General features: G+C 57.9%; 1 protein-coding gene and 1 non-coding gene across 2 annotated transcripts; both read right to left on the bottom strand.

Moving 5' to 3' along the window:
• Nucleotides 1-4,553: 4,553 nt before the first annotated feature.
• LOC114111773 (melanoma-associated antigen D4) lies at nucleotides 4,554-10,958 on the bottom strand. Its single transcript, XM_060408002.1, is given in 26 exon segments — nucleotides 4,554-4,758; nucleotides 4,927-5,236; nucleotides 5,239-5,276; nucleotides 5,278-5,352; nucleotides 5,656-5,784; nucleotides 6,734-6,796; nucleotides 7,198-7,240; nucleotides 7,328-7,404; nucleotides 8,047-8,138; nucleotides 8,538-8,578; nucleotides 8,581-8,616; nucleotides 8,854-8,917; nucleotides 9,020-9,044; nucleotides 9,046-9,094; nucleotides 9,097-9,223; nucleotides 9,574-9,734; nucleotides 9,737-9,768; nucleotides 9,770-9,884; nucleotides 9,887-9,970; nucleotides 9,973-10,062; nucleotides 10,065-10,386; nucleotides 10,754-10,824; nucleotides 10,827-10,849; nucleotides 10,851-10,881; nucleotides 10,884-10,925; nucleotides 10,928-10,958. Coding segments are annotated over 25 exon segments (2,163 nt in total). The 3' UTR covers nucleotides 4,554-4,758; nucleotides 4,927-4,934.
• On the bottom strand, nucleotides 6,031-6,157 carry LOC114111839 (small nucleolar RNA SNORA11). The gene has a single exon (XR_003587577.2). It is a non-coding gene; the product is annotated as a small nucleolar RNA SNORA11 (small nucleolar RNA).
• Nucleotides 10,959-11,196: the final 238 nt, after the last annotated feature.

Below are 11,196 nucleotides of genomic sequence, written 5' to 3'. Positions count from 1 at the left end.
GGAATCTTTTGAGTATTAGTTTAATTTGGAGGCATTCGGGTTGCAAGTAAGCAACATCCAAACCGTGGACCTCTGATAATGACAATCTTCAGGGCTTTATCAGTCACGCAATGTTCTCTTTGTGGGCAGCAAGCAGGGGACTCTCGCCAGGCTCTGCAGTCTTCTGAAACCCGCCCACACACAGAAGAGCACAGTGTACTTTGGGCAAGAATGTGAAGCTACAGCTGAGGTTGGACACCATTTCCTGGGAACACGCTTCTGCACTGATTCTTGCCCTTGCTGCCCTCGTCCCTCCTGCAGTCCGAACCTTGGGCCTGGGGCCCATTTCCTCCCCCGTGTAGGGGAAAGAAGGAAGAGGAGATTTGCCAGGGTGGCCTGATTCTAAGACTCTTCCTCTGCCTCCCCACTCTGGGTGCCAGGACACCACAGTGTCTTGAGAGCTTCAGAGAGAAGCTAATTTGTAGATGTTGCCTTCCTGAAAGGTACATGATTGTCAGGATCTCAGCTCGCTCAAATTCCTGGCTAAAAGCGGTGTACTGCTCATAGTGAAGCTTCATCTTCCAATGTCTTCCTTCCTTGCTTTCAGAAGGCTCACTTTCACCTAGAGCTGATCTCTCATGCCTCCTCCATCCAGGTGGCCTCAAGTAGCCTCAAGCTTTCAGTTGAGTTCAGCTCAGGCACTCACTGTCCGACTCTTTGAGACCCCATGGACTGCAGCACACCAGGCCTCCTGTCCATTACCAACTTCCGGAGTTTACTCAAACTCATGTCCGTTGAGTGGACATGATGGTGATGGTGTCCATTCACCCATCTCATCCTCCATCGTCCCCTTCTCCTCCTGCTTTCAGTCTTTCCCAGCGTCGGAGTCTTTTCAAATGAGTCAGCTCTTCACATCAGGTGGCCAAATGATTGGAGTTTCAGCTTCAGCATTAGTCCTTCCAACGAATATTCAGGACTGATTTCCTTTAGGATGGACTGGTTGGATCTCCTTGCAGCGCAAGGGACTCTCAAGAGTCTTCTCCAAAACCGCAGTTCAAAAGCTCATTTCTCTTGCGCTCAGCTTTCTTTATAGTCCAACTCACATCCAAACGTGACTACTGGAAAACCATAGCCTTGACTACACGGACCTTTGTTGGCAAAGTAATCTCTCTGCTTTTAATACACTGTCTGGGTTGGTCATAACTTCTCTTCCAAGGAGTAAGCATCTTTTGAATTCATGGCTGCAGGAGGAGGAGGAGGAGCATCTCATCAGCTCTTAGCATCATCTGCAGTGGTTTTGGAGCCCCCAAAATAAAGTCTGTCACTGTTTCCACTGTTTCCCCATCTATTTCCCTTGAAGTGATGGGACCGGATGCCAGGATCTTCGTTTTCTGAATGTTGAGCTTTAAGCCAACTTTTTCACTCTCCTCTTTCACTTTCATCAAGAGGCTCTTTAGTTCTTCTTTGCTTTCTGCCATAAGGGTGGTGTCATCTCCATATCTGAGGTTATTGATATTTCCTCCTGGCAATCTTGATTCCAGCTTGTGCTTCCTCCAGCCCAGCGTTTCCATGATGTACTCTGCATATAAGTTAAATAAGCAGGGTGACAATATACACACCTTGATGTACTCCTTTCCTATTTGGAAACAGTCTGTTGTTCCATGTCCAGTTCTAACTGTTGCTTCCTGACCTGTATACAGATTTCTCAGAGGCAGGTCAGGTGGTCTGGTATGCCCACCTCTTTAAGGATTTTCCACAGTTTGTGGTGATCCACACAATCAAAGCCTTTGGCATAGTCAATAAAGCAGAAATAGATGATTTTCTGGAAGTCCTCTTGCTTTTTCGATAAACCAACGGATGTATCCCTCCTGTTTTCCAGGGCCTCGTACAAATGAAGACTTCTCTGGACAGTGTACGGGAGTTCATTTGCTCCACACTCTCATCAGCTCTGAGCATCCACTGATTTTTCCATTTTCGACTTTCGTGTGTTCATGGGGAATGTTCACCCCTTTTCACTTCGAAATTTGTAATCCCTGGAAAGTCAACGGTCTCAAAATAAATTGAATGTGTTTGCCTAACCCCACACTAGGGCGACTGGCCTGGAAAGGACTGCTGTGTCCCCCTCGGGTGTGAGAGTCCATTTCTGACCAGGATGTTGAAGTGTTGGCCTCCAGGCCACAGGAGTGAGGATGTGCCAGGAGGTTGGTGGGCAGTGGCAGGCCTCAAAAGCCTAGGGGTGACCCTCAGGGGCAGGGAGGCCATGAGGGGTGGGGTTCTAGCTCAGTGAAGGGATTTGGAAAGCTGTATATGTTTCCTGAGTGATCAGGAGAGGGGGTGTTTGCAGAGAGGAGTGAGAGGTGGGGGTGTCACCTCACGGCACTGTGAATCCCTCCAAGGCAGTGGCAACAGACTGCAGTGGTCAGAGCACACATTTGGGCTCAAAGCATCCTGGGTTCCAGTCCCAGCACTGCCACTTCCTGGCTGTGGGACTCAGGGCAAGTGTCTTCCCTCTCAAGAGCCTCAGGGTCCTCATCCATGGAATGTGCCTGGTCATCTGCTCCCTTGAGGCTATCTGGTGATTGACATCAAGGCCAAGCGAGCCATTGCATGCGAATCATCAGGAACTGGACGCAGGGAATCGATCGGTGAATGCTTGTCCATCAGCAAGTGTCTGAGGAGTCAGAGGGCACAGGCCCGGGCTGGGGAGAAATCTGCGGAGCTGCTAAGGTGCATACACCTCAGCCAAGGCCCTGGTGCATAGTAGGGCCTCAGAAAACACTGGCTGAGACCTGTTGTGGCTTTTGTGGTGGGGGACCCTGTGGAACGGTTGAGGCTGGGGGTGGGAGGAGGCCTGCCTTGGTCTCACGTGTGCCCTGGGGTTGAAGGTCGGCCACCTCTGCGGTGCCAAGCGTCAGTTTCTGGGGACTCAGGGTCTGTCCCCGATCCCTGGGACCCGCCTTCCGCTTTGCTCCTGAGGCTGCCTCTCTGCTCACTTCCTCACTCCCCACCCAGCTCTCAGCACACCCGCTGCACGGTGTGGAGGCAGGAGCCAGGTGAAGATATCCATGGGGAAGGGGTTGGAAGGAGAGAGGTGCAAGCCTTGAGGCCCGGAGGGTGGTGACTTCCCCAGCATCCTGCCTCTGAGAGCTGCTCTCGCCTGCTTTCCAGATGAGCTGCCTTATCTCAGGTGCCTCATGTGCACAGTGCTCCAGCTCACACCTATGGCTTGTGGTGGAGTGCCCCGACCTCGTCCATGAGAAGGCAGGTACCTGCTGAGTGCACAGTAGGATCCTGGGAGGTCTCAGGTTGAGGGAGCCAGAAATAGTCCAGTGTCACTCATCACACCAGAGCGGGGTTCCCAAATCCGGACCATCAACCCGGATACCGGCACCTGGGAGGGGACTGAATCTCTGTCAGAATCAGAGTGTCCACGGGCGAGGCATCAACCCAGCAGCCAGGAGGCAGACAGCAAAGCACCAACAAATAAGGCAGAAACCCACATGAAGCCTGTCTTTAAGGGAGGGGTACACAGAGCCTGCCTCCTGGGGGTACGGCCCAGGCCATCACTCGGAAGGGTGGCACTAGTGGTGGACTCCTGCTGCCTGCTTGGAATTCGTACTCATTTTTGAGCCAAGTGATGGGGTGTGTTTGCTTTCCACTGGTCTGGGTCAGGATCCACGTCTGCTTGAGGGAGTGGAACCTGTTCTTGGGGCAAAGAGCCAAGCAACGGGTGGCTGGGCAGGTGGGCTGCGGTCTTTACACTACTCTCTCCTTCCTCTTAACCTGGAGCCTTGTCCTCCAAGCTGTGGACATCACTGAGATACCCAGAAAAGCCCCAGATGGCCCCTTCCTGCTACAGAGTCCTTCCCAGAGTTCCAAAGTGTCTCTGCCCTCACTGTCGTCTGCCTGGGGAATGAAAGTTTAGCCTCAGCCCTCAGGGATCGCACAGCCCGTGAAGACTCAGGGACCTAGGCTGGCCTTGGCCTCACCGGGAGAGCCCTGCTTCCATGGAGAAGTACCCTGGAGCCTCCCGAAGAGCCTCGGGTCATGGTCATGGGCAATGGGCTGTCCAGGTCTGCCTGCAGCTTTCTGCCTATGATGGTTTTCTCCTCTACCTGCTGGAGGTGTGAGGATGTCACTGTGAGGCCTACCTCGCTGTCCTTAGGACTCGGGAAGAGGGATGAGGTCCTAAAATTGTGTGGCTGATGAGGAGGGAATCCTGGACAGCGACTCCAGAGATGGGGCGGGGCAGGTAGGTCCTGGGGATGTCTGTGGAGCCTGTCCCTTGGTGGGAGGGACAGTGGCACCAGCTCTCGGCCCTCCACCCTACCCCTTGCTCCTGTGAATCGCCACTATGTTTGACTAGGGGCACACAGTGTAGATCATGGCTGTGGACCGGAGCCTGTGGAACTCATGGTCGGCCCCTTCAGGGGCATCTCTGTCCTTCCCAGCACCGGACCCACCACACCTGCCTGTCTTTTAGGCAGAGGCGGCTTCCCCGCCTGTCCCCTCATGGGGGACAGATCCGCGGGCTGCTCAGAGCCACACCTGCCCAGGAAAGGAGGAAACATCTGACTGATTTCACAACTTTAATGTAACACAGATACCCAAAACACGACAGCACGAGAGAAGCACAATGAAAGCAGGAAGGGCATAGAGTGCGTCATCTTGCATGCCATCTTCCATGGACGGGAGAAGCGGGCCTGGAGTGCTCTGTCGGGGACCGGGCAGCGGAGGCACTCTGGCTTGGCGGGGACTGCCGCAGCTCCTCAGGGCTGCCTGGAACCAGGAGACACAAAAGCCGGAGTAGAGGTGTCAATGCATGTGAGGGACAGCAAGGACACACTGAGTGTCTTGTCAGGCTCTCCTCGTTCCCCAGGCCACCCCAGGCCTGCCCTGATACCTGCCAGCCCCTCTCCACCCCAGCCTCCAGAGTCCCGTAATGACCTCCAATCTTACTGAATCCAGGAGAAGAAGCTGGCACTGGTTCTGGCAGCGTTTCTGGTCCGGATGGTGGAGCTGGTGCTGGGGCCATCGAGCATGCTGGCGCTGGCCGCGCCATTGGTGCCACTGCTGACACCAGCCCTCCAGGTACCTCTCCTGTTGGCACGGTTGCTATTCAGAATGTACTGATGGTATCTGGCCCAGAAAGCAAAGGGGATCCTGGACCAGGCGTCGCCAAAATCTCCGTCCTCATCCCAGGTCAGGAGCTCCACCTGGATATCGTCCCAGCTCCACCGTCCAATCAGAGCTTCCTCCCGATGTTCATCTGGGCCCTCATCTGGGCCCTGGCATGCCTCGGCCATATCCACATCCATCGTCTTGAAAGCATCATCCACAGCCTCCAAGAAATGAGCCCTCCATTCCCGGGGTCTCGGTTCTGATACTGCGATGGAAGCACAGCAACCGTTTGCACACTTACCCTACCTCGCTCAGCACCCGCTTCCGCCACTCACTTAAGTGCTTTGCGAAGTCATGTGAAAGACCACACGACTGAAATCAGGCTCCCGTCATTCTGCGCCAGACCTGGGATTTCACCCCGTCCACTCCCTACAGCCTGCGAACCGGTGTCAGTGACTGGGAACCCTGCTGGGCCTTGGCATCTTCACTGGACAAACGGCGTCAGGAGGCCGGGACCAAGACACAAACCAGGTATGGGAGATGCAGCCAGAACACGGGCTCTGCCTTACCTGGGCGATGAATCTCAGCACCCTCATCTTGCTGGTCTCATGGCAGGCGCGCAGACCCCAGAGGAACTCATACTCGGGTGGGCTGCTATTGGGGACCTTCTTGTATTCCAAGTACCTGCGTGAGAGAGGACAACAAACCTCTGCTCCCAGACAGGCACACCTGTGGCTGTTCCAGTGGCTCCCAGGTAGTTCCTTCCCAGCCCTGAGGCTGCAGCTCGGCTGCTGCAGGAGGCCTGCCCTGGCCCTGCACCCCCTGCCCCCACTTCCACACCGGCTCCCAGGGTTTCTGCCTCCTAAATGGAGGGGCTCACACCCCTAGGCCACTGGTCCTGCCCAGTAGACATGGGGGGTGTGTAGGGGCACGTGTAGGGTACTTGTTCAGAGGAAGGCCACGAGTTTTGTGCCCCTTGTCACAATAACCCAGATTCCTGCTGGGTCTGGTGTAAGCAGGAGCCATTTCCTCAGGCTCCATGCTCTGAGCACAACCCACCATGGGGCTTGTCTGTGACCTGACGGAACCCTGGGAGAATCCATCCTAGAAAACGACTGTATGGGGAGAAACAGTCAACCAAGAGTAGGGGACTCCACGCATACTCCCAAACACCTGTGAACGTGTGTTTTGCGGGGCGGCAGATGGACGAACATGCACACGGGGCCTTTGTGAGGGCACGGGAGATCTCCAAGCACTGATGATGGGGTGAGCCTGGGCTAGAAAATCAGCAGGGCCAGGCTCCAGGCCCAGATGGGCCTTACCCCCGTCAGGGCCATGATCAGGTTTCTACTCTCTGAGTCCCAGGCCCGTGAGATGTAAAGCCGGGACACTGCCTACAGGGCAGGTGCTGAAGGAGGTGGGGGCTGTACTGTTCCACCCGGTGTTTACAGACCGCAAGTGCTCCCTTTCCCCAGGCCTCCTGGAATTGTCCCCGTGCCCCGACACTCGCATCCTCCCACGCCACACTCACACCAGACACCCATCCCTCTGGTGTTAAGACACGGGCCGGGGAATGGCGTCCTCAGCCAGAGCAGCACCTGAGGAAGGCCTGAGTGGGGGCAAAGATACTCACTTCTGCTTCACAAAGTCCTCTGTAATGAGTTTCCTCAGATCGCTAAGGAATGGGTGCCTCACCCTGAGTGCAAGGAAAGGCGTGACTAGAGAGTAGCAGTGCCTGGGTTGAGCAGGAGCGCTCCCAGCAGGACTGAGGGCCTCCTAGCCTGTGAGGCGTCCTCACGGACGCCTGGGCTGGCAGCAGAGGCCAGGCCGCCACTTGTCAGCAGGGCCCCAGGAGGGGCTGGATGGAGCCCGAGGTCTGCTGGTGTCTCTGAGGTCTCGTGTGGGAACAGAGAGGGCACACGGGGCAGAAGAGGGCTCGGGGTTCAGGACCATTTCCCCACGCACCCTGGTGCAGCCTTGGCGCTCTACCTAGTCCAGGATGCCACGCCCCACAGAGACTGCTAGGCCACTGCAATCCGGGGCCTCCTGTGCCCAAGGACACACTGAGGAGCGGGAGCCAGGAGCCCCTAAACATACCCGGGGCGCAGTCCCATCTTGCGGAGTGCCTCCCAGAGGACAGCTGTGAGAAGAGATGAGGTACAACAGTTTAGCAGACGGAGGGAGGTGAGACGACGGGCAACCCCCAGCTGCCTGTCCAGCCACTCACCGCTGGCGCGGTTGCCATTCATGAAGATGACACCCAGAATCACCAAGAGGAGACTCAGCCTGGGAGTGTCCTTGGTCCTGAAGGCGTGAAAGAGGGATCCTGTCCAGCAGCCATTTGCCCAGGTGACCACAGCCGGCTCACCCAACTAGCCTCTCCCACACTGCTGGGCTACAGGGCAGTTCCTCCCACTCTGTATGGCTTGCTATACCTGGTCCAGACAATTCCTTCCTCGGCCTGAGACTGAGGCCCTTCATCCATCAAATGTGGATGCTAACACCTCTTCCCAGGGCTCTGTCGAGGATGGGGTTAGGCGGGAGCAGACGATTGGCAACCCTGAGACCAGAGGCACACCCTGATCTTCCCTGCCCTTTGCCCACTGCATCTGGAGCATGACTCCACTGGAGACCCCGCCCCCACTCTCCCCTTTCCCGCCCCTGCCCGAGGCCCACTCTGCCAAGCCCTGGCTGGGACCTTAGCAGAGAGAGGCAATCAAGAAGCCTGCTTTCCCAGGAAGACAGGGGCGGGAAGGGTGGGCAGGGCTGAAACCCAGAGAGCCGCAAAGCCTCGCCCCAAGCTACTTGCCCCTGCCCGCCCTTAGCTGCTCAGCACTGCTAACTCTGGGTGGGAGCCGTGCTAGGCCCCTCGGCCCTACTTTCCCGTCTCTCGAGAGGAGGCCAGGCACCACCAAGGAAGACCACCGGCCTCCTGTGCTTTCTCACTTTCCCAGGAGGCGGGCTGACGAATCCCGTGTGCAGACGAGAATGTACAGGTGCTCTTCCTTGTCAATTTCCTTCAGGTGGATCCCGAACTTCTACAGCGGGGAGAAAACGGAATGTGAGATCAAACATCCACGCCGGGTGTCCTGCAGGCGGTCATTCAATTCCCTGTTAGAACTCTTTCTTGGCGGGGAACCCCAAGCCCTGGAGGAGGAGGGGAGAGAGAGGCCATGGAGGAAGTGCCCTGTGGGAGCAGTGACACTGGCTGAGACAACGGGAGCCACCTCAGGAGACCACAGGCGCTCAGAGAGCACGGGAGGAAGGAGGGAGGAGGCTTGCAGAGGAAGCTCCCAGGTGCAGAGGCCGGGGAGGGCTTCCCTCCAGAGCGTGCAGTCCGGCCCCTGGGCCTTGAGGGGGATGCAGAGGGGGGGGAGGCGGGCAAGGGTTCCCTGCTGCTCCTGCTCCACAGAGCTGCCCTCGGCCCCACGCCCCACCTTTTCCAGAGTGTACGTTGCTCGTTCAATGATCTCAGGAAGTGTTCGTCATATTCTCGGATGACGTCCTTCAGCATGTCTGCAGCAGGGGAGGGGTGGGCAAAGCCCCAGGGCTGAGCAGCCACAGAGCTACAGCCTTTCCGTCAGCCCTGCTGAGGGGAGCACGCTTCAGGACCCCCACAGCGTGCCAATGGAGCCATCGGCCAGGCCCGATCTGTGTGTGTTTGGCGGGGAGAGGGCATCTGGTGGGAGACCCGCAGGGCAGGGTGGTGGGAGGGGGAAGGACAGAGTTCAGGAGGGGGCAGAGGCTGCCCACCTGAGCGCTTGATGGGGATCTTCTTGTAGTCTTTAATCATCAGATATTTCACCAACTTATTTGCCTGGAGAAGGAAGAGCGCAGGAGATCAAAGCGGGTGACCTCAAAGAACTGGCCCGGAAGGGAGGAGAGGAGGGAGACAGGGGAAGGGCAGGCTTCTTCTTACCCTCTCTTGCAGAAGGGCCACATTACGGTGGCAAGCACAGCACGTGCCTTGAGGGTACCTGGGACCTCAGGGCCATGGAGGCCGAGGGGCCATCTGAGGCCGCGCAGTCGTCAGCAGGGGCTGCGATGCCCTCCAGGTTGGTGGGACCGCAGGAGGCTCTCTCTCCTCCTCGCTGCTCTCATATTCGTCATCCAGGTGCTTGGACTGTACCATTAGACAGAGGAGAGACTCAGGCGCCCAGGCTCCCTGAGTCGCCTGGCACACATCTTAGCCAGAGCAGGTACTTGGAAATAAGGGTAGTAGATGACACGTGGATGACACGTGCCCAGTGCTTACTAAGTGCCAGGCACTGAGCTAACCGCTTCTCCCTCCAGGCCTAAGGGTAGGGACTACGTGGAGTAAAACATGCTGGGAAGCTTGGCTTGGAGAAACATGGACAAGCTGAGAGAAGAGGGAGGGGGAAGAGGAGAGGAAGGGAGGGGAGGAGGCAGAGAGCTGAGAGGGCAGAGAAAGCAGGGGAGCGAGGAGGGTGGGAGAAAGCAGGGAGGTCTCACCTTCTTTGTCCTCTTGCCTCCCATTCTGGCCCAGGGCTCCGCACTCTGCTGAGAAGTGGCAGCTGCACTCAGGCTCAGGATGCTCGTGGCCATCTTGGCCTTGGCGGCAGCTGCCGCCACAACATTCTGAGGCTCCACCCAGCGAGTCTTGGCGAGAGCCTTCCGGACTTGGTCGTCTTGGGCCGGGTGGCCGCCCCTCCCGGCAGAGGCTGCCTGGGTGCCCCTGGAGGCAACGCTGGGGCCCTCTGTGGCAGCTCTCTGGGCCGGGCAGGTCTCTGGGGCGTGGAAGGCCATGCCACTGACACCTGCCGCTGGCTGAAATCAAAGGCGTCGTTCTGACCCAGGAAGGCTGTCTTGGGTCGGGTGGCATCCATCTCACCTGCACGCGAGGCCTGGGGAAAGCACAGGCCGTACTAGGGCCCTCGGCTGCAGCCTCCTGGGCCTGGGAGGATGTCTGCGGCTGTGGGGACCTTGCTGGAGCCCCAGGGCAGCCATCTCGCTGTTGACTAGCATCTGGGAGCTGTGCGGAGAAGCGATGCTTGTCTCAGGGTGGCTGCCGGAGCCTGGGCAGCAGATGTCACGGGCTGTATCGCCTCCTGACGCCTGGTGGGTGGCCACCGGGTGGTTAGCGACCACCTGATTGTAGGTGGCACGGCAGCAGTGGCAGCAGCCCGGCAGCTTAGTTAGAGGCGGCGGCCCGGCTACGTTGGCAGCACGGGCAGCCGTCTCATTGGCAAGTGTTTCTGGATCCATCCGAAATGCCTCCAGCAGAGTTCTGGCCAGCACTGGGTTTTCCAGTTCCCAGGGCTCATTCTGCAAGACCAGGGAGGGGAAAGGAGGGCAGGGCAGAGCAGGGGAGGGAGGGAGGGGGAGGGGAGGGAGGGCAGGGCAGGGCATGGCATGGCAGGGGAGGAAGGCAGATAGCTCTACACAGATAGCTCCCCTGTGTCGGCCAGCCTCCGACCAGCCCCGGGCCCTCCCAGCACTTCCCGCCCCACATCCGTCCCCGCCCAGCTTCCCCACCCCCACCCCCGGCTGCTCCCAGTAGGAGAGGGAAGGTTTGGGTAAGCTGGGCAGTCCTTCCCCTTCAACTCCAGCCTCATCGGCCCCCTCCTCCCATCCTCCTGACGTCACAAGAGAGAAGGCCCAGGGCTAGCAGGTGGCCGAGGAGGGGCCTCACCGCTAAGATGCGAAAGCCTGGACCCAAGCTCCCAAAGGCTCTGAGGATGCGGATGTCAAAGCTGGTGAGGCACCGTAGCCTCCGAAAGCACCAAATTTCATAGTCGTTGCCTTCAACCATGTCTTCCTCCCGACTTCATCACTACCCTCGTCCATGTCTTCAACGTTGTACCTTCAGATTCCTTGCGGTAGCTTCCCTCTGCCATGCTGGGGTCCCAAGGAGAAGAGGGCTCAGCCTGAGAGGGATGAGGAGGCCTCCTCAGGGGGAGGGGCGGGATCCAGCAGGAGGCGGGATCTCTCAGGAGGTGGAGGGCTGCAGTCACCGGGTTCCCAGGCAGTGTAAGGTTGGGGCGGGGTGAGGCTGCTGGGGTAGATTCCTCAGAGACAGAGCCCTAGGAGGACAGAGGAGGTCGGCGGAGACCCTGCACTGAAAGGGGAGTTTAG

This window comes from Ovis aries, chromosome X (genome assembly GCF_016772045.2).
Source record: "Ovis aries strain OAR_USU_Benz2616 breed Rambouillet chromosome X, ARS-UI_Ramb_v3.0, whole genome shotgun sequence".
Taxonomy (NCBI): Eukaryota; Metazoa; Chordata; class Mammalia; order Artiodactyla; family Bovidae; genus Ovis; species Ovis aries.
The sequence above is the reverse complement of the archived record's forward strand: the minus strand, read 5'-3'. Positions and strand labels throughout refer to the sequence as shown.